This window comes from Leucopleurus acutus (genome assembly GCF_964270905.1).
Source record: "Leucopleurus acutus genome assembly, chromosome: 7".
NCBI lineage: Eukaryota > Metazoa > Chordata > Mammalia > Artiodactyla > Delphinidae > Leucopleurus > Leucopleurus acutus.
In genome coordinates, this window is record NC_139150.1 from 40,756,988 (window position 1) to 40,779,998 (window position 23,011).

At 42.6% G+C, this 23,011-nt stretch overlaps 1 protein-coding gene across 1 annotated transcript in view; it reads right to left on the bottom strand.

Moving 5' to 3' along the window:
* TLE4 (TLE family member 4, transcriptional corepressor) overlaps nucleotides 1-11,770 on the bottom strand; it is a 154,814-nt gene extending 143,044 nt beyond the window's left edge. Inside the window, exons 1-4 of the mRNA XM_082842267.1 lie at nucleotides 10,936-11,770; nucleotides 10,017-10,114; nucleotides 8,861-8,924; nucleotides 7,627-7,671 (exon numbers count right to left, since the gene is read on the bottom strand). Of these exons, the coding sequence (XP_082698393.1) occupies nucleotides 7,627-7,671; nucleotides 8,861-8,924; nucleotides 10,017-10,114; nucleotides 10,936-10,980 (252 nt within the window). The 5' untranslated portion in view covers nucleotides 10,981-11,770. The remainder of the gene's footprint in view (nucleotides 1-7,626; nucleotides 7,672-8,860; nucleotides 8,925-10,016; nucleotides 10,115-10,935) is intronic.
* Nucleotides 11,771-23,011: the final 11,241 nt, after the last annotated feature.

Here is a 23,011-nt window from a genome sequence, read left to right on the forward strand (position 1 = left end):
ATTTGCTGATTGGAAACAGCGCGGTCAGTGAAGGGAGCCCTGGAAGTGAAGTCAAGAAACCTACTGTTTCCTTTTCTGCCAACATCTCTCGCTGTGCCACCTCGGGTGTCCGCTGACCCGCGTGAACCCTGGTCTCCCCGCCCGCAGGCTGATCCTCCTGTACCGTGAGACTGGGCTAGTCTCTTAAGCCCTTAAGCCTCGGTGTCATCTGTTCAAGGAGGGCAGTGGAATGACAGTGCTTGGCAAACTGTCGGGTACTCCACTGACAGAAGCTATTTAAATAAATACATGGATCCAAGCTTGCTACTTGCTTTACAAGAACATCAGAAAGATTAAGGAGAACATATAAAGCGCCTTAAGCTCTCTGTAAAGAAAGGCTGTTACAGGGTACTAGTGCTCATAATTTCTACAATTCTTTCCAGTTATATTTCCTTGCATTTTCAAATTCTTTAACCAAAATAACCCACAGACCTTCAGAAGTAGAATACATATGTAGAAAATAAGAACAGAATCCTAATTAGAATAATAACAATTCAGTGAAATAAGCTTGCTAGGAAATCAGAAAGTCAATATCCATCTTCCTTGCCTCAGCCTCTCATGCCTAAGCTGCCGGGGCTGAGACGCAGCGGGCTGGCCAGGTTTTATGTGGAGCCCAGTAGAGCAGCCAGCCTTTCTCTCCATCCATCACAGAAACTCCCTCCACAATACAACTGTGAAGTATTTGTGGGCAAAATCCTCAAAAATGATGACAAAGTGACCCATGCACCAGACGGCAGAGGACCTCAGAGGTGTCTGGGGGTCTTTTTCTTCCGCTTCTTTGACAAACCAGCTACGAAAACCCACACCTTCCCTTTGTCCCCCTGGACGGAGTACTGTCACACACGGCAGGTCTCTGAGGAAAGGTGGGCTCAGTGGTAGAGAAACCAGCAAAAGCTTGGCATAAATGCTGGGTCAAGGCCAACGAAAACAGAGAGGGCATACAGATTTGTGTTGATGAATGCCAGCCAAATCCCTCTTTACAGATAGAAAGCAGCTACCACTGACAGCTGTTGCTAAGGCAGAGTCAAAATGACTCTAATTTTCGCTTCTGACTAAAACTTCTCAGGCCCGTCCCCCTTAGAGTGAGTAATTTGGTGAGCTCTGTTTGCAGTGAACTTCCTCTGAACAAGTCAAGTCCTAAGTCTCGCAACCCATCATTATCAGTATAAATACTCAAGTTGCCCACACCTACACGTGTTGCCTCCAGCTTTTCTCCCACAGCCCAGCTCACAAAACTGATCCTAACTTAGCCACAGGACCACTGGATCCGCCACCGCAGCTAAAGAGCTAGAGTTTTTTAAGAGGAGGTATGGGGAGGGATCAAGGGAAAATACCTTCTAAAAATCACATCCCTTTCACCGGCTCTGCAGTGTCATGTCAAATAAAAATGTTCTCACTAAAAACAAACACAAATTACGTCTCAATACACATTTGAAACACTTAATTCCCAAATGACTTTATCTATTCTATAGTACAAAAAGAAAAAGAAAAAAAAAAAGAAGTAAAATTCTAGGAAAGACAAAACGAAGCATGTGAGAACAATGGGCCAGTGCCTGCACTATCTCGGCTTCACCGAGGCTGGAACTGCACCTAAAAAGATGCATCTTACCCCTCAGTCCACTAGGCCAACCCGGCTCAAAATGATATTATTCAGGATACAAAGAATTTTGCCCAGCAAATAAAATAAGCTAAACAAAAATAAGCAATATCCAGTAGGGATTAAGGGGCAGTGAGAAAGGAAATATCCCTTTGTTTGAATGCTGCAAAGAAAGCCTTTTAACAGTATAAGCAAAACATTTGCCTTCATTTAAAAGTTTGAGTTGTGTGCAATTTCCTGCATCTAAGAACCTCTTTCTGAACTACAAAGAGGCCACAAAACATCACATTTTCCCCTCCCAGCTTCCCCCTTCAAAAACCCACAAGACGGTGATTAACAAACAGCCCGTTGTCTTCAGGCACAGTTTTAAAAGCCACAAGGAAAAGATAAAAGTTAAATGGAAAAGCAAGTTTGTAAACAAATGAGAAATAGGTTACCCAGGGAGGAAGTAAACTCATCTTGATAAACAAGCAGCTCTCCTCGCCCCATTTGTGGGAGACTCCAAGTGAAAGCGACCCTCGCCCTCTTGCCCGCTGACAGTAGTATGGATGGAGAGTCCTGGGCCAAGCCTTCTGGCCCTGACTCTAGGCAGAGCTGCAGGGGTCTGGGTATAAGCCTGAAGTTCAGTGGCTCAGGACAAACCCAAGCACTAGCCCAGCCTCCCAGGGGTTCTCCACTCCAGAAATGAGCTGGGGCCTGAATCTCCAACCCAGGGCAGACCCATCTCCCAGGCAAATTCATCTGCCCACTACCTAATAACTGTATCACCTTGTGCAGATCTGATTCTGTTTAATCATCCTTTGATGGGACATAATCCCTTTCTTAGGATCTTTGTGAGAATTAAAGAATGTTGGCAATGGGCCCAGATCAGTGGAAAGCACAACCCAGATATGTAATAAACATTTACGTCCACTGAAAGGAAATTCCAATTCCACTCAACAAACACTGCTTCAGGTGAAAAATCTTCAGGTATTCTACAAAACCTCAGAAAGAAAATTAAGAACCCAACATGCGAGAAGAGAAAAAGGGGAAACCCACGTGATGCAGAAAATGCTCCTAATTGTGCACGTGCCCTGACAGGTTAAACTTCCTCCTCCAGATCCGCTTCTCCTGAAGGGCCTGTGACACGTAAAATGACAGCTCCGTGGGTCCCGCCCAAGCCACTGCCCGTTGGTATCAACTGTCCTAATGCCAGAACCTCTGTTTTGGAAAAAAATTAATTAAAATCTACATATATCTAGACTTACAAAATAGGACTTAAGTTGGCCCTCATCCCAAAATGTTCAAATCAGAGAGGCAGGGGAAAATTTACCACCAATAACCTCCATTTGGTTAATTACAGAATACTATTGAAGGATAAGTAATCTTAAATTAGAAAGGGTGGCTTTAAACCTTAATGAAAAACAAATAAAAACACAACCCCCTCCCCATGCTCTAATTGTATCTGGAGTTTTTTGCACAATCATCAAGATTTCACTTGTAATCTCTCTTTGAGAATTTCCAGTCCAGCAGTGTCCACCACCGTTCAGCCCCTCTAGATTATTATTTCCTAATTTTATACAGCAAAAGAAAGTTCTGTCAGCAAAATTTTCACTGGTTTATTAGTTACTTTCAGCTAGAACGTCCCACCTTCGATAATTCACTTTCATCATCACACAAGAGTTCAATCACATCCATTCCTGAAAAAAATAGTCACTGCCTAAGAATACAAGTCACCTTTTTGCCTATCTTCTCAAACACCTACTCCTACATCTACTCCTCCATAGCCAAGCATATACCATCTAAGACAAGAGATGTGTAAGAAATTAGTAATGCTCCAAAAAAAAGTTTTCTTATGGGAAATCTGGTCTAAACACAACTCTAAACAAACTGACTTCCACTGCAAGCACTGTCCCCAAATAAATTTACTGCACCCTAGAATCAAGTACACTCAAGGCTGGAATGCCATGCCAGTCGTATATTACTTCAACCTCAATAAATCTCTTTTTACTCTCCAAATCCTCGGCTGCTTTCTGAAATAGTTCACCAACCTAATTAACAACAGCTTCCTCTGCAACTGTGGCCTTGATGTCACTTATTTACACATTAACTGGAGCCTCCTTTTGGCCAATCCAGTCTATTCTCTGTACCATGCCGAGCCTTTTATCTGCCCTGGACAGCATTTTCTCCAGCAGATGAAGTAGATGCCGATTGATTTGCTGTCGAGCATGGTAAATTAATAGCAACAAATTGCTGAGGGCCCCTCTCGCTGCTCCACCATGCTTCGGCAGTTTTGCTTTATTTGCTCCATGATGGGCAGCAGTCGGCCTCTTCAAGTCAATTTCTTCTTAACAACCTGCAATACTTTTCAATGGTGAAAATAGAGCTGTTCCTTGCAAGTCAGAAATCAATATCCTATTGCCCGTAGAAAATGCTAAACAAGCAGTATTGGCAATCCACTTGGTACTAGAGGGTATCAGATATAATGCAAATCCATACTGCTTCCCTCCCTGTAGTTATTACAGTTTGCTAAAAGGTTCCTAATGTCATTTATCATCATTTACCATCGACCAGAGAGGCTATGATTATGATATCCTGTCAGTTGGCAAGGCCCTTTCATTTCTATTCAATTAATATTTTAGCAGCACTCAAATGGTTGTGGCCCAAGTCTCATAATAAAATTTACATGGCTTGTAGTGAAACAGGAGTTCTCTTGCTCTGAGTTGAAAAAAAATAATAATTGTATACATACACTTATAGGTCGAATTTACATACCCATTGTTCCTAATCTACAACCAATATTCGCTTTTTAAAGTGGTAACTGCCGCTGCCAGATTAAATCAAATTAAATCAGGGCAGTCTTCTTTAATTACAGCATTACGAGTGAAGGATGGGAACAAGCAGCACTTAGCGATGTTATCAACTGCATGCATCACCCTGCTCTGCCCACGGTCACTGACCCATTTAGAAGCCACACTATAGTTATAAAGAACAATCAGCAGAGGGGAAAAAAAAAAAAGTAACAACTAAACCACGGGCCACCTGTCCCATCCAAAACAAAAAACAAAAAAACCCAACTTAGATGGAAATCCTTAAGGAATAAAGGCCAATGTTCTTTCATTTTAAATAATCCCATCATGAAGATATCACAATGAAACGCGTGCCATTTCTAACCATGTCCCATTTGTCATCTTCACTTTCATGCTAGAACTTAAGACAGTGGCAAAGCATTAATTCACTTTATAGTCTAGAACACTCCACTTTAACCTTTCTGGGTTTTTCCCCAGCTTTATCTGCTCAGCTCTATCGATCCTACTAAAGATTATCAGAAATTATATTCATATTTTATGCTCTAATTCCATGTCATGTCACTGAGTTCCCCTTTAAAAAAAAATCAACTAATTCTACCAGACTAATGCTATTTACTCAGTTACCAAAATTTAAATTAATTATGTTCTCAAACATAATTGTTAAAAATTGGCAACATTATGCAGGCTTAATTAAGATTAAATCCAATTTACTGAATGTACTTTAATTGGTACTAATTACATTAGCTTTCATTTCAGAATGACAAATTCCCCATAGGTTTCACTTTATAGTCCTCTAACAGAACCAGCACAGGGTGACTGACAACGAGTATCATACAGAAAGGGGAGGGACCATGATACTGGACCCCCCCCAGCCTGCTTGTCACTGCTCTGTGCTTCTGTCCTTTTATCAATTTGCTAAGTCACAGAGTCATGACTCCATCACAGCCATCATTTTCTGTTCCAATGAAAAATTTCTCTAAAAATAAATACTCTGTGGCAGGCAGCAGCCAAGAACAGAAGCATTAACCAAAAAATACACAAAGGTTTCAAATATCAGGGCCACCAATTACTAGGGTACTTCCAAGGACTCCGGGGACTCCTACTCTCGAACCCTTCAGAGACACAAATCTAATAAGTGAATAAGCCTAACCTGATCTTGAGAACTAGGCCCAATTATGCCGCAGGGCAACTTCCCTGCATTATTGCTGCTTTCCATTATGAGGGTATCCAGCAAGTGCATCTGGAAGAGAGGCCAAGAGGAACCAAGGCTGTCTGCCTAGGAAAACAAATAAAGACAGATATGCCTCTGTGCTTAAGGGGGGAAAGAAAGAAAATATAATAAGTAGGTGGTTTGCAGGGCTGTCTGTATTTCATAATGTGATAAACTGCCCTCAGGATTCTTGATATGATTGAATTTAAAAGCAAGAGAAAAAAAGGGAAAATGTACTCCATTCTCAATTTCAAATGGATGGCATTTGAGGCCAGCTGGACAAGAAGATGACAGAATTACAGAAGTATAAAATGTGTAAAATTAAGGGATATCACATACCGCCCCCTGCCCCCTAAAAGAAATACATACAAGCTCTGTGTCTCTGAGAACTGTAAACAGTATAAGGAGATCTGAAAACTAAGTGGTTATGGTTAAATAATAAGATACAGGAGAAGAAATAAAGGGACATTAATTATCTGGTCCAATCTTTAAAAAGACACTAATTAGTATTGGGTGGTGGATGAAGACAAAAAAAAAAAAAAAAAAGACATGTACAAGATCCAGACCTAAAATGACATGTATTTAGGATAATTAACAAACAATATCTCTCATGTAATTTATTCCTATAAGGTAGAACTAAGGGGAGCCCATCCATAAGTTTGATGGATTTTGTTTAAGCAGGAGGTATTTACATTACTTATCTAAACAGAAATGGCAAGGATGCCAAAATAAGAATTTTAACATGCGGCCAACGATACTATAATGTTAATACTGACATAACCAAATAGCACATGAAGTAAAAAAAGTATCTGAAATAAAGTCCTCAGTGTGACGACTCCTTTTTTTTGTTTTTCCAACTTTTTGTTTTCAAATACTGTCTATCTGATTGCTTTTACTATCTAACTGTCATCTTTTAAAGATCTGAGTATGTTTCAGGTATGTGATAATTAACCATATCCAAAAAGGAATCCATAAGTAGTAAGAGCCTAATAATATGTGATCATTTCATGTTTTTTTAAACTTAGAAGGTAATGACATCCACCATGAGTATAAATAAGAGATGAAAAGCACTAAGTTTTCCCTCATCTTTTCCTAGCAGGTAAACACATAAACACAACTATTCTGAAATGGTTGATAAGACAGATCTGAAGCACTTTCACTAGATGACTAAAAATAAATACCTCCTAGAGGGATTATTATTGCCAAACAATATTTATACATATATGCTATTTTTCCTTCTAGGAAACTTAAACCAAACCATTTTATTCAGTCTCCTGCAAAAAAAAGTCTGGTTCAGTCATACCTCTCAACGCTTTCTGACTAATCATTATCTTTTTTCTTTCTTTTTTCTTCCTTTGGGCTGAACTAACTGCTAGATTTCAAGACCCAAGACCCAGTGTTGAACCTTATCACATCCTCCTATCAGGCTCATGTATTCTGTACAAATTCTGGAAGGAACAGTTACAGTTCCTGGTAAAACCCAAGTAAGTAGCCTCAGGGGACCAGTACAAGGAATTTACATCAATTTCTTTTGTAGCTCCACAGATTTCATTTTGATCCTCCCAGCTCACCCTCTATCCATTCTTTCACACCAATCCAAGGAAAACTCCACACAATTTACAATTTTACTTCTTAATATTTTCCAAAAAAAGCTTTCATAAGACAAGTTTGCAATGCCCAAAATACATAAATTCTTTCAAAAGAAAAAAACATATTTTAAAACTTTAGCATCCTGCTTTTGAAAGTGTACAAAGTTTAATATGCATTCACTTTATATCACATTCTTAAATGATTAAAATGAGGATAATATGCAAAAAAGATGGGGAACCACACCAGAAAATATAGCATTCTCTCCAGTACACGGTCTTGTAAAATACAGGTAGCCACAAAAAAATGTGCAGAATAAAACTGCAAAACATACAATTTCCTTTCTAAAGTGCACAGTATTACTGACTGTCATTTAAAATGCTTATAAAGAAATGATAGCTTACCTGCTTGTGCATTTCTATATTCAATCCATAGGACATCTCATAATACTGTCAAAGAAGGAAAAGCAATTAATCTCATGCTTTTCATCAAACAATTTCCCTAGTCTGTTCAAAGAGTCCCCAAGCAAACCTAAAAGCCTCACCTAAACCAAAATACCCGTCCTATTAATGTTGCTACATCAGGAAGAACACTCTACCGCTATCTTTAGCCTAATAAACTAGAAGCCACCTTAACACACAGAATCTAAGACAATAACTCACAAAACTAAGAAAATCAAGTTCAAACATAGCATTCTTAACATCTCCAGTGGTCTTTATACATCACAAGCAGATGACTCACGAAGGTCTGATGAAAATTTGGTACCCTATGGACTCCAATTCCTAGGCACAGCGGGCAAATAGATAACAAAAACAATGTGTCTCATACAAATGCTGACGCTTGGGCAAGAACTGTTCAAAAAGGTGATGCTACTTCAGAGTTCCGTTTCTCATTTTTAGCATACTGTTCATGTTCATACATTCAAAGAAAAAAGGCTTGATAGGAAATGAATGAGTTACTCTGGAGCCTTTATGAACAAACATAAGAATACACTTGGTAATACTTCTGAAAAAGCAGATCTGAATGTTTTAAACATATAGTATAACTGGCATTACAGAAATTCTGGCAGAACAAATCAGTTATACAGGAGACTACAACACTCCTCAAACCAATGTAACACTACAGAAATTGAAAACACACAAATACACACACTAGGAACACACAGAGCGGCAGGAGGAAGAGGGAGGGAAAATTTGAAAAGATGTCTGGTGTCTTTTCTTACCCATTATTCTTTAAAAGAAATAAAATACATTAAAATTTTAAGTTTACTGAAAAATTATCTGGTTAAAATTGTTTGGAGCAAGAGCAATAAAACAACAAAGAAAACCACCAACACAAAAGCATTTTGCCTGTGACTAAACGTCAATCAGGTTGTTGTTTTTTCAATCTGTAAAAACAAAGCACAGAAAATTATACCCCATGCAGCTAAAGTTTTTGAAAATTGAAATCAAAGCTGGTTGTCAGAGGCAAGTTATAACATCCTGGAATTACAGGTTGCTAATGGGCACATTCTCACAACTTTAACTGCACTAGCACTGTGACTGTGCTCTATCCTGCAGCCTGTAGCAATCTGAACGTATTCTTGCTTTGGTAGCCCAAACTAATAGGCACTTTGAATCTGTGATACAGTTTTCTTACCATCACATAATGCCGCTGCATCTCTGTCTTCTCACTGGCAAGTTTCTCACATTCCAGCTTCAGGCTGTTCAAGAAATAAGGAAATCTAAGTACAACGCAGATCTTGCCTTACATCTTTCAAATACACACTCCCTCCTCTAAATCATCACCTACAAAACGCCAAATCAACTATCTTAAATACCACCCTCATTACTGAAAAACAGGCAGGAGAGAAAAGGGTGAGTGGAACCAGCCTGGGCTTGCCCTTTCAACAAGGATCAAATGTGGGGTTTTTGTTTGTTTTAAAAAAAAACCCTCTAGCCAATTTAACTCCATAATCTCATCCAGAAATGAATATTCACTAAATTCACTTAAGAACGAGGAAATAAACATCAGTAATGCCTATATTTCCAAACACTAATAAGTCCCCCAAACTGTCACAAGGGAGTTTTTTTCTTTAATGTTCCACGAAGAGATTAATAAAAATATGAATCAAGCGTGTCTTGTGAACGATGTCTTATTTTTTTCCCTCCAAAACACAGAGACAAGTTGAATACCACCACCCAGGGGCAAGGCGTGAATGGGGTTCAGTGCCTTGTTTTGGTTCCAGCATTTATGAAGTAAGAATTACACGTCATTGAAAATCCAGCGAAAGAAAAATATTTCAAAGGCACTCTAAGGTCTAATGATTGCCTCTTAAGACGAAAACATCTTTTCAGCATATAAGTAATGAAATCGCCTACTTGGCGACTTCCCACGGTTCTGGGCTCTTGGTATTTCAGCGGAAGGGCAGAAAGAAATAAGAAGGAATCAAGCCCGCTGTAATTAATAAAGAACCAAGGAAGTCAAAAGGCCCCAGAACCTTCCCAACCTTCCATTCTCCTGGCCCCAATAAATCAATATCGAAAGTTTGGCCTCAGCGTTTTCCAAGTCTCCCCAGTTTCGATTGCTCGGCCTTTTTTTTTTTTTTAATTTGCAGGAAAAGGACGAAACGCTTAATTTCTTTACACCTGTCTGAAGAAAAGAGGCCTTGACTTGCCTTTTCTGCCCACAAGGAAAGACGATAATACCTTTGTGGTGGCCAAAAAAAAAAAAAAAGGAGGGGGGCTGTGTGTGTATGTGGGGGGAAGACAAGAGCTAAGCAAATAGGAGGATCAGCTAAAGTCAATATCGTTACCTGTGGTATTGAGCCTGTAAAAACTGAAACTCTTCCTTAATCCGATCACAGGACTCGGAAATTGTAAATTTAAAGGGTTGAGCAGGCTGATGCGGTGCCTAAAGAACAACAATAAAATATTTGATTAGCCCACAGCACAAGCGAGGCGGAGAGATGTAGAGAAAACCACGCGGCGCTGGGGGAGGAGGAGGGGGGTCATGGCGCAGGCAGATTAAAACTCTCCTCCCGCCCCCTCCCCCGGCCGCACAGCCCGGCGGAAGCCTCTTGCGGGCTAGCCCCGGGCCCCCGCGTCCCCGTGCCCGCCCCGGACCCCGCAAGTTCGAGACCCCGCTCCCCTCCCACGTCAACGGCGGGCGCCCAGGAGCCGGCGCGCCTCGCCCACTGTCTCCCCACCCGGAATCGAAACTGGCCCGTCGGGGGGACGCGCGCCATGGCGTCGGGCCGCGGACAGGTCGGGGGAAGGGGCACGGTTGGCCGGCTGGCTCGCTGATCCCCGGGGCCCGCGGCGCGAGGGGCCGGCGTCCCGCACTCAGGAGCCGCCGCCGGACCCGCCGCGCCGCCGCCGAGGGCGCCCTCCCCGCCCCGGCACGGAGTCGCGCCTCCTCCATCGCTCGCCACCCCCCCTCCAGGAGTCGCGGCGCGGGGACGGCAAACGGCTCCGCGCGGCTTCCAGGGGCTTCAAAGACAACAATAAGAAAATGGCTACAACTCAATTGCTTCTCCGCACCCCCTCTCCGAAAGTGCCCCAGTGCCCGGGAGGAGTGGAGGCGGAGGAGTGGCGGGCGACTCCCCGAGCGGGGCGCGGGGTTCGGGCCGACCTCCACGCCCCTCCGGCCAAAGACACAACTCGGCGCGCAGAAGGCGACGCGGAGAATCCCCCGGCGCCGGGCGAGCCAGCGCCCCCGCCGCCCGCACTCACCGGGTGTCTGGTCTGCGGGTACATCTTGCTCAGGTCGCGAATCATCCAAACCGATTTAGTTGGCTGCGCTGGGCAGAGGCGCGCGGCTCATTGGCTTTAATGGCCCCGAGAAAGAGGAGGCGAAAGCGGCGGTGGCGGAGGCGGCCGGCCGGGTCCGAGGGGCGGCTCGGGCGGTCCCGGCCCCCGCCGGGTCTCGCGTGACGCGGGCGGCAGAAACGCGCGGCGGCGGCGGCGGCGGCGGCGGCGGCTGGGTGCGGGAAGCCGGGCCGCTCCGCATTCCCCGCGGGCGTCACTGGCCCGCCGCGGGCATTGTCCGGCGCGCGTCTCCCGCGGCAACGCTCCGACGTTCGCTCCGCCGAGGCGTGCCCGCCGAGCCCGGCGCCGCGGCCGCGCCGCACACCCGGGCGGGGAGAGTGAGAGCTCCGCGCCCCAGCGCCCGCCGGCAGCGCCACCCGCTCGCTCGCTGGCTCGCTGGCTCGCTCGGCGTCCCACTCCAAACTTTTTTTATTTGCCTTTTAATTGGTTGTTATTCCTCCAAATGAATGATCTCTCTTCTTTCCTAAAAGCAAACACAAACTCCTTTGGTTCGGAAGAGGTCTCGGCGGTGCTTTTTGGTTTCTCTGGAGATTTTTTTTCACCTCACAGCAACGATCTTTTAAAAGGCACCTTTTAGCTTCTTTTACCACATCTCATTTCCTTATTTTTCTTCCTTCCTGTTTTCTCGTCTTTTTTTTAACCCCAAATTGAAGGGGATTATAAAAATAAAAGAGAGTGGAAGGCTTGCGGCTTTTTTTTTTAATTCTCTCTCTTTTCAAACTCTGCGAACAGCACCTCAAAATAATATACAAGTGTGTGAGAGAGGGGAAAGAAAGCAGCCAACAGCTCAAACACCCGCTCAGAACAGCTCTAACAACACGCTCTGTGTAGGTGACTTCTTTGACCAAATTTAGCAGCGGCTAATCATTAACATTCTGATACATATTCACAACCGTCCGTGGAGGGACCGCGGAGCATCCCGGGAGATGTAGTCCACCCCCGGCGACCGCGGCTGAGGATTCGGCCAGATTGACTACAATCACCGGCCGGCCACGCGACCGCTCTGTGGCGATTTTCAAGCGCCCCGCCCATCCCGGCGCAGTAGGCGTCTCCAACAACCAATCAGAGATGGCTGAACATTAATCGCCGTCTGTGTTACTGCCCATCATTTCATTGCTGACAAATGGCGAGCTAGCGGGGAGGAGCCGGCCAGGCTGGAACCCACGTGGGGGCCGGGCGTCGTCGGTGGCTCGGACCAATGAATGGAACAGGACGGGGTTAGCGGAGGCGGGGCGGAGATGGCCCGCCCAAGGCGGAGCTTCGCCTTGGCTGAAGTTCCTTAGCGCGAGCGTTCGAACCTGGGAAACATTTGTTCGGCTGTCAATCAAAGTAACGTGGGCATGGGAGCAGCGGTGACTACTGCTGCTGTTGCTGCTGCCCTGGCTGCATCTTCAGAACTGGGTGTTGGTAGCGATGGTGGCGGCAAAATAAAGGGGGGGGGGGGGGCGGTGAGACTAGAGGCTAGTCAGAAGATCTCCTTCCGAGTCTCGTCCTCCCAGCCGCTCCCCTCCAACCCAAGCACCCTCGGCCCCTTGCTCCGAGCCGCGCCAGGAATGCGGACTAATTAGGGTCCAATGTCTCCTTAAAGAGACAAGCTCGGCCTTGTGTAACGCTGCGAAACCCCTGTTGAGACAAGAAAGGGAGGATCACGCCGATCCCACTTCGTTCGGTTCACATGAATTTTACGCGCCGCTGGAGCCGGCATAATTTTCCGTGTGAACGCGGATTCGGGCCCCTGTTCTTATTTAGAGCCGGAGACTGAGCTGCGAGACGCTGACCCGGGTGAGGGGCGGGGACGCGGGGGTGGGGGTGGGGCGCCTCCCCGAGCCCAGAGGGAGCTGTGATTGCAGTTTAACCCCGAAGCGGGACCGCCTCCCCCGAGCAACTCTGCATGGAAGCTCCCCAAGACGCTGTGACCCGGGGTCGCGGGGGCGTAACCTTGGAGTTTCGGGGTGGGGCTGGAGGCCCGGGGGGCAGGGGTCTGAAACTTTGTCGAGAGAGCCACCTGCACCCCAGAGACTGTCAGTCGCTCCGCGCGAAAACAGTATCATCTAGGTGCTGGCCCCCCGCCCAAGGAAGAAAACTGCCCTCCACGCCCCGAGATGCTCCCTCCCCCTTATCAGAAGGACGAAGACCGCCCCTCATTTATCCCGCTTTTTGGAGGAGCAAGTCGAGTTTGTCGCGGTTGAAACTGGCAGGAAGCCACGCGGGGCACGAGAGATGGCGGGTCGGCCACGGCGGGGAACCAGGGCTGGAAAGGTGGGGGCGGTCCGGGGGGCAGAGCCTGAGGGAGGGACATCCCTGTGGTAGTGGTTAAAGAGGTGAGAGTGGACTTGATGGCAAGAACGAATAGCCTGGGGCAGGCAGTGCATCCACCCCTAGTCCTCGTCCAGCCGGGGGCAGCTCCCCGGTTTAAGGGGAAGCTGCGCGGCTCGGCTCGCAACTTTCCTAGCTTGCCTCTCACCATTTTTATGGGGGCGGGGGGGCCCGGGGGAGCGGGCAGGAGGAATTCAGATAAAGTCGGGGGTTGGCTAACCTAATGGTCTGAGTTTTGGATGTGTATTTATGAGTGTTTTTTGCTTACTCTAACTTGAGACGTTGGCCGAGATATCTCAGCATTCGTGAAAAACCCTTCTTAATGATATCCCTTGCCTCAGTGGACGAATCGAACAATGACTTACTGTACAGCCTAGCACATTCTATGGGCCTCTCTCTGTGCTGGGCACTTTGAAGGGCTGGTTCTAAGGACGGCTATGATGGTCTTCACCTTCCTCTAATTTGTTTACTAAAATCCTGGAACTGGAGTTCACAGAATGTTTCAATTCAGCGTATATCTTCCCATCCACCCCCAAAATAAGAGAATGAAAGACTCCACGGGCAGTTTTCTGAACTTCCTCTGTCCAATACCTAGACACACATGGCTTTTTGGTACTTGAAATGTGGCCAGTCCAAAATGAGATGCTCTGTAAGTACACATACACACCGACTTTGAAGAGTGAGTACAAAAAATGTGAAATAGCTCAATAATTAATAATAATATCACGTTGAAATTCCAATATTTTGAATATAATTGGTTAGACAAAATGTATTACTAAAATTAATTTTGTCTCTTTCTTTTTACCTTTTTAACCCAGATGCTAGAAAATTTTAAGTTACCTTATGTCACTCACATATTTGCATTGGACTGCACTGTTTTGAAACATTCCCAGAAACCAAAAATTAGAAGTCTTGGGCGATACAGTTTCTACACTAGGACAGTGAATCTTCTAAGAACACCAGCAACTATTCTAGGGTTGGCTATTTGCTCCCACTGGAGCTTTTCAATAGTTTGTTAAATTACCCACCTCTGTAGGAGGTTCTATGTTACCAGTTCTGGCCAGAATGTTAGCAAGTTCCATGAGAACAGGGACCTGGTTATGTTCACAGCCTCACTCCAAATGCCTAGAATGATGTCTGACACATACTTGGTGCTCAGTAAATATTTGTTGACGGCATTAATGAGTGAAAGCCATGCTGTGTCAATACAGAAAGCTTTAGCATCATTTGGGCCATATTTATGGAAATGCTATGCAGTTATTTCCCAGGACAGGGAATGAGAATCCTGATAATAGAACCTGAAGAGCTATTGAAAGGGTCAGTGGACAAAGGGGAAACTATGCTCTGTTAGGAAGTATCAAATACTTGTATTAGGGACCTTTCTTCCTAATCTCTCTTGACAGTTTGTGTCAACAGAAGAGTGGTTGGAGAAATAAGGTTGTTTATTTTTTATTGAGTACAATTTTAAAATACAGCACTTGGATATGTTTCACATTCTGACCATGTGGCAGTTCTACATAATTCACAGGGATGTCTCGGAAGGATGCCAAGTGAAGCAACCCACAGCCCAGCCCGGGGTCCCAACACAGAAAGTGTCTTCTCTTCTCTCATTGCTGTTCTGCCAAACTGTTGAGCAAAGCTGTGACGTCACTTGAGGGCTTGTCTTATCCCTACCTCACTGTTGGGCCTTGGTGGGGGCCAGGGTGTGGGGGGGACTCCAAAGCAGCATTCAGGTTGGAAACTAAGCTTGGGGCTTTCAATCTTAAAGTGACATGCAAAGCAAACATATTGTTTCCCCTTAGGTTATATGCTGTAAATAATTTATTCCTCCATCAAATATTTATTGAACACCTAATATGTGCCAGGATAAGGGAATTTAGCAGCAAACGTGGCTATTTTTGATTTATTGCCTCTCAGTTCCAAATGTATCCATGCTCTTTGCCTGCTCTGTGAAAGTGGATCTGGGCCCTTTAAGCACGAGTCCTTTTACTTTTCACAACAGCAGGGTTCACACCTATTCAGCTGCTCTTGCCACACCTTCACACAGGCTCCCACTTATGCTAACTATCACAACAGCTTGCAGGGTAGATATTACAGGAGAAAAACTACGGATTTACTTTCTGAAATGGGTGGCACGGGAATGGGGTAGGTGTAGGAAAAGATAACTAAATACCATACTGCTTTGTACGAGAAAATAATTCATGAAAGACTAGTATTATTTTCACTGGAACTGTGAAAATTCACAATTAACCATGATCTCGTTAACTTTGCCTACTCTTTTAACCTTTCTGATATCTCCTCCATAAAGGAGGTATGATCCCTCCGTTCTAAATGCAAACATTTGCAGCTCGAAAAATATTTTATAATTTGGGACTTGCATTGGTCATAAAGAATAGATTTGGATTCAGGATCATCTGTGAAGCTTGATCACCTCTTCTTTCCCTCTTCCCAAGAAATGAACTTCTGGAATGAATATTATTTGGGGAAAGTGGAAGCAGACACATTTTGTTGAAAATTGATCAGTTGTCTTGTAAAGTGAGCAAAACCGTAAGGGTCTATAATCTCAATGCTAGTCTGTGGGCTCCCACTGCTATAATTCAATTCAGGACTTGTCTTCAACGTTATGTAGCCTGGAACACTTCTGGTAAATCACATGACTCTCTTTTTACAAGAAATCCTTGTAAAATAGTGTGAATGAGCCATCATTCACAGTGTAATATCTGATCCAATGCACTACTACTTTTAGAAAAGACTGTGATATTCTGGGAAATTTTCATTCATGGAGACACCCCCGCCTTCGCTGCTTGGCTTTATATAGAACATGATTTGAATGATTTAATTATAGTTTTATTAAATAGCTCCGCAAGAGAGACCATCTGATACCTTATCTCTGTATGGACCACAAGGGTTTACCTAGGGCTGCCACATATTATTACATCTGGCAGTATGCAAAGGGAGCGAGAGATAGGATGGATGGGTATTAAAATCCCATTTTACAGACCAGGAAGCTGATGTTCAGAGAAACCAATGGCCTCTTGAAAGTTATACAGCTAGTAAACAAGCAAGTTGGGAATCAAACCTGAGCTTTCAGATTCCACTTGTTTCCACTCCACTAGAGGTGCCCCTTGAACTGCTCAATTGTAGTTGCCACCCAGCCATTGTTCAGTCTAGCCATGTTCCTTGCTCATCTCCCCTCGTATCACAGCAAAGTTACCAATAGCATGATTGGCATACCTTTCCCCAGCACAGTTACTACTGTGCAGTGTTTTTGTAGCTTAGGGCTGATTTCTGAATCTGACAATTTTTGCTCACTCGTTCTCCATTCTAAGTTTATAATCCAAACTGAGGCACTTTTTAGAATGTACCCATAGAGAATTTAAAGAGAAATTAAGGCTTTTAAAAGGGAAGCCATGCTGGAATAATCTTATAATCTCCAGGAATGACGTTCATCAAGGATTTAAACAGTAGCATAGACTATTTTTCCTTTACAGGCTTAAGCAATTTGGTGCTTATGCTTTCTTGAAAGGAAACAGTTCGTTTTTAAGTCCTGGGAGGATTTCATCTTCTTTGAAAATTTTAAGACATATAATTTACTGTGTAGAAAATGATTTATTATGATGGTAATTGTCATGTATATTTTAATAAGACATTGAAAATGTGAAATAAAGAACTGTCAAATATTTATTGCAAATTGTATTTAGAAACATTTTTATAACATTTAGATTGCTACGCAGCAATCAGTGTTCTCTAACAACTTGCTCCAAAAACAGTAAACATGTGAATCATGTTATAAGAATTAGTCAGATTCAGAAATCTACTCAAAGATATAAAAACGCTAGATAGTAAAAACTGCACTGGCAAAAAATAGCCTAACTGTACATTTTCTATCCATTTGAGGGCAGGGTGTTTACAATAGCCTAACACAAACAACCATACTTGACACTTAGTTTTGAAAGTTCACTTTTTGTTGAATGAAGTATGTTAGTCACATACATTTTTGAATTATTTATGCAATGCTTAGGAAAATTTATAATCAAAGTTGCATCAAAGTAAGTTTAATTAAATTTTTATTATCTGTAAAGCTACTGCATACACAACTAGAACTTTACTAATTATTAAAACCAGATATATACAAAGTCATAGCTTAGGGAGAAGGAATTGCCAAATAAAGTACTAATTAGTCAATTCAACTGGAAATTTAAATAGTGATAAAAAGGGATGTGTCATTTTGTTTTTAAGATTTTGAGGGTCAAGACTTAGGGGGCTAGAAAGCCTGTAATTTCTCTTATGAACCTTGCCTCATGGCCTTCTAGTATGTCCTAGGAAGGACCTGTATTTATTGCACAGCTAGGTTCATGTAATCAAGCCCACTGGTAGCTAACATTTACTAAGTGTGCCAGACATTGTCATATAAATAATCTACCTCAATGCCTTAATCTCCATCTCATCTTCATCTTAAAGGTGAGCCCACGGACTATTGGACAGGTTCCCAGACTTGCATAAATCCACCCAGCCTGCAAATTGCAGAGTAATATTCAAATCCAGGACTGTTTCTCTAGAAGTGTTGTTTTGTTTTCTTTTCTGCTGTTTTCAAACCATCCTTTTCTAGGTCAGAAAGGAGTATGACATTTATACTCCTATATCAAAAGTATGATACATAATTTTGATATAAAATATCTTTTGTTTTTTTCATTTTGTTTTATAATAGTAAGTAGGGTAAGGGTTAGGGTTAGGGTTAGGGAGTAAGTTGTGGCTAATAATAAATTTTATAAATCTCGCTATGCTATGGGATCTTCTTTAGGAGAATTTTGATAGGAACAAGTGAATCAGCAAATGGTTGCTAAATTTATATTTCCTCCATTGAGCAGATTAAATCCTAATTCATTAAAATTGTTTTCATGTTCTGATGAATAATCAAATGACCCAGTCTCTAAGTCCATCTTTTTATTTTATATCTTTTATTTTTTAATTCTCACCAGAGGAAATAGTCACTAAAATTAATGTTTAAAATATAGAACAAGGAACCATACTCAAGTAACTATCCAGAGTCTATTGTCAACATACTACGCTGGGAATTTAGAAATATTTGAAGTTTCAGGCATGGTAACATGCAAAAACTCTAATCATAAAGGAAGTTATCATGAATAGCAGATACACACAGACATACACACACCATGAGTTATCAACAGTTGATTTCATAGATAATTTCCTGTCCACTGATGGCTGCTCCCAAATCTTTCTTTAATTACAGAGGAAAATTGATAATTACCTAATAATATAGTTTAATTAGCTATATTTCTTATGTTTAGGCCAATAAACAATGTTCTAATGTACTTGTTTTGATTAGATGAAAAATATGTGAAGTAAGAACAGGGCACTGTATTGTTTGAGAAGATCCGTGATACGTTTTACGTTGACTGTTTCATAAAGATTCTTTTTTCTCAGCAAGGTTCACTTGAGATAGTAGTCTTATGTAAACACACACACACATATATATACCATATTCAGAACTGTTTTTTGCTAGCAAACTTAGATTTATGAGAGCTTTGAATGTCAGAAAAAAGTCAAAATTTCATATCAAAGTCAAAGACAGAAATAAGCCAAATTCGTTTGTTTTCTGAAGCACTGCTGAATACATTGTCCGTATTGTACCACAGAAGGCTGAAAGCAAAACACGGGTGGGTCTCTCAAACAATCCCTGACTCTGTTTATAACAACTGAAGCTGTGCCTTTCATATCAGAGTCCCATCAGAACGGGGAGGGGGAGGAAGAGATAAGCTCATCAGTGAAATAGTAGCCTTTAACAACAACCAGTCACTTCCTGCAATCAAAACCATGCTAGCATGTGGCTTGTTCAAATAAAAATTACTGGACTGGAGCCAAACAAGGAAAAAGTAATTGATAATGTGGTTTTTCAGAAACCATCCATCCATCAAATGTGTCAGTCCTTCATAATACTTTATTTCCCTTCTGAACAAAGATCTTTAAAATTCATTGTGTGCACTTAAAAACAAAGTGTCCTTGTGCTGGTTTATAAAGATTCTCTTTTAGTTTGGGTTTGTTTTGTTATTTGATTACATTCCCTCCCATCCTGCATTTTTTTTTTTCCAGATAGTTGCTGGAAATTTCTGCCATTCTTAAACAAAGCATCTTTGTGCTGTATCAGCTTGCATTTTCCTTGGATTATATTTGGACGATGCCTTTTCACTGACTGCAGCACTGGAGTATTGTAGCCACAGCTTTAGTAAGTAGACTGTGACAAACAGATTCACTGGCCCTTTTTGTGTGCTGGAGCCTATTAACCTGCTGGGGCGAAATTCTACTCAGGGTAAGGCATAGGAGTGATTGCAAACAGAAGGAAAAACTGATGAGGAAACATTGTTTCATACTTATAGCTAGAGAAAGCCCTTAATAGTTAGTTACTATTAAAAAAAAAATGTTCCACCTTCAACAATCCCTCCAATACATGTAAATATCTTTTAACTAAAAACGTTTCATTCATTTTAGGGTCCTAAAGATCAGTTTGCAAAACTGATCATAGCTAAAGCTCACCATCAGTATCCAAAAGAAACTTCTGTAATGTGAATTTCAGGAACATTCACTCATGTCCACTTTTGATGACTTCCATATTAAAGTCAAGTGTACTAAAGATTCAGTGCTGCGCGCGCGCACACACACACACACACACACACACACACACACACACACACACAGTTTTGCCATGAATATAGTAAAAAAAACACACTTCAAAATGTGTATTTAAAAAAATATGATGGTTTCCCTTAAATCATATTTTAAATGACAGTTATGTGATTATAACACTGCAACTGAAAAAAGAGAAATAATGAGGTTTTGGTGAACAAAATGATGAAGGAAAAAGTCCAGGTGATTCTGTAAATTTTTCACTTTCAGCTGCCTGTTTACAAGTAAAGGCAATCATATCGTGATCTCGTTTGTATTCTTCTAGTACTATCAACTCTTGACCTGCCAATTACTTTATGTTTATATTTAGATCTGTTGGCAGTGTCTTGGGACAGGCTAGCCAGGAGAAGGGCCCTTAGAGATGGTTGTTCCTTGTACAGCCAGCTAAGACCTGGCCAGAGAAACTACTCCTATTACCACACCAGCCATCTCAATAAAGTTTCGTTTTAAAGAAAGCCAGGAAGAAAAAGCTTCAATAGCAGCACAAAACCCCTACATTACAGCAGGTCCTGCCCCTGGAATTTCTCTTTTGGCCTGCTCTGAAATAATACTTAAAAAGTCACATGTATACAAGATAATAACTATTTTCACGTGTAACCTCTTTTCCGTCTATGGGATACTAACAACAGAATAGCAAAAAGAAGCAAATATTTACTGTTCATCCAAAGATTGCAACACAAAGAAGTATAAAAGTGTACAAGGCTCCAGGATTATTTTTGGTGGGGGAGAGATTATCAATTTGGAAATGGCAAAGAGGTCAACTACTAAGTCAACATCCATGGTGGGTCTCTTGAAAAATGATCTAATTTAGTTTTTTGATGGGAAATTGCCCCAAAAATCAATGATACAAATTCTACTTTCAGAGGTATTCACAAGGGGCTGTGGGAACAAGTAAAATATCTTCATTCTTTGTTTTTCTACTAGAATTTACTGCATATTCAGTTTTGCTCATTGCTTCATGCTAGGCCTTATGGGAAGATGAAAATGAAACAGGTTAATTTATAGTAATATATATATATATATATATATATATATATATATATATATATATATTTTTTTTTTTTTTTTTGGGCAGTACGCGGGCCTCTCACTGTTGTGGCCTCTCCCGCTGCGGAGCACAGGCTCCTGACACACAGGCTCAGCGGCCACGGCTCACGGGCCCAGCCGCTCCGCAGCATGTGGGACACGAACCTGTGTCCCCTGCATCGGCAGTCGGACTCTCAACCACTACGCCACCAGGGAAGCCCTATAGTAATATTTTGATGTGCTTGATTTTATTCTGTATTTTCTTAAACTGAGCTCCTCCCCATTCTGGCAGGGGCATCCAAAAAGCATGCCTCCCAGAAGTTGAGGATTTTTATAGAAATGGTTCAAAAGGGGGAAAAAAAGCTAGAATTCAATTTCTGATATCCAAAAAAAAAAGGATTTTTTGTCACAAGTCACTGTAGTCTTGAAAGCCAAGCTTTGTTAAAACAGAAAAGACTCTGCAAATTCGTTTTATCATCTCATCAAGAGCTAGGCAAGACTGAGTAGATGAGTTTCTTCCATGGTGAGGGGAAGCTAGGTGGTGAAGCTTACTGCCCTGGGGTAGCAGGAGGAGGAAATGACAAGAAACAAAAAGCACATAGCTTATTCCTCTTGCCGTGGAGGGGCTGTGGAGAGAAGGAGGTGAGAGAGGAAGGTGAGTAGTGGTTAGATGATGTCTCCATCTTCATGGGGCCGACGTTCTTTGGACAGGAACCTAGGTTACACACATAAATCATTCACTCATTTCATGTACACATATTTTCACGCTTTCTCATGTCTGAAATCAGAATGCATCAGGATGTGTAATCTTGCTAGGCACTTATTTTCTTTTTTTAGCAGCATCCAGAACAGTGGTATATCTTAAAAGCAATGGCATCTTAGATTCAGTAAAATGTGCTAAGTTGGGGGAAAAGGTGAAGAGAGGGGTTTCTGTCCTCATTTTCTACTTGGGGCTCTGTGAGGACAGAACCCTCCAGCCCACCCTCGGCAACCAAGAATGACCACAGCAAAGTAAACTCACAGATCCCCCCCAAATGAGGCAGAAGGCGGACCTCCTGAACTGCTCTCTGCTTCTCCGTGGCATGGATGAGACCCAGAAGAACCAAGGAGAGTCTGGAAAGTTAAAGGAGAGTCTGGCAGGAACTTTCTGGAAGGCAGGCAGTCACTGTGCTGGGTCAGCAATGAGGACTTCTGGGCAGACGGGCTGGACGAGTTTCCATTTGGAGTCCTTAGCACCAGCAAAGGCAATGTAGGATGAAGTCACCAGGGAAATGACCAACTCCAGATCAAGATGGAAGAGAAAACTGACCATCCGTCACACTATCCCCAGGCTCCAGGATCAGTTCTCAGCAGAACCTTCTAGAAGGAGAGCCACTAATCCTCTGTGGTCATCAGTTCCCGAGCAGCCCAGTCCAGTTTCTCTGCAGCAGACCTCATGGGAATCCAGGGTAGACTCTGCTGACCTGAAGACCCTGTCACCCCACTACCACCACGAAGTCACAAAGCCCCACCTCTTCCCATGTTCTACCCAGAGGCCATCCCAGGGAAAACAGGGAGAGAAAGCAGAAATCTGAAAGATGGAGCATTTCTTCCAAAATAGGCTGAGCATTTAGGTAGAGAAAGTGTGAAAATTAATCAAGAGGATGAAATTTTCTGGGTTGTTAAAAGAAATTTAGTTTTTTCTTTTTCCCTTGCTGCTGAATTAGGCATTTATAAAAGGGACCTGTTAATAGAAAAATGAAAGAAACTGTGCTTTCTATTAACATCTGATTTGTACTATAAGTGAATATGTGACTCTAGGACCCTAGAATAACAAAGTCTAGACTCTATAGAGAGATAATATGAGAACCTACACAAATATAACATAAGGTACCCATTAACATAACATAAGAGTCTGTGAGAGAAAGACCATCCTTCAATTACACATAAATTAGCA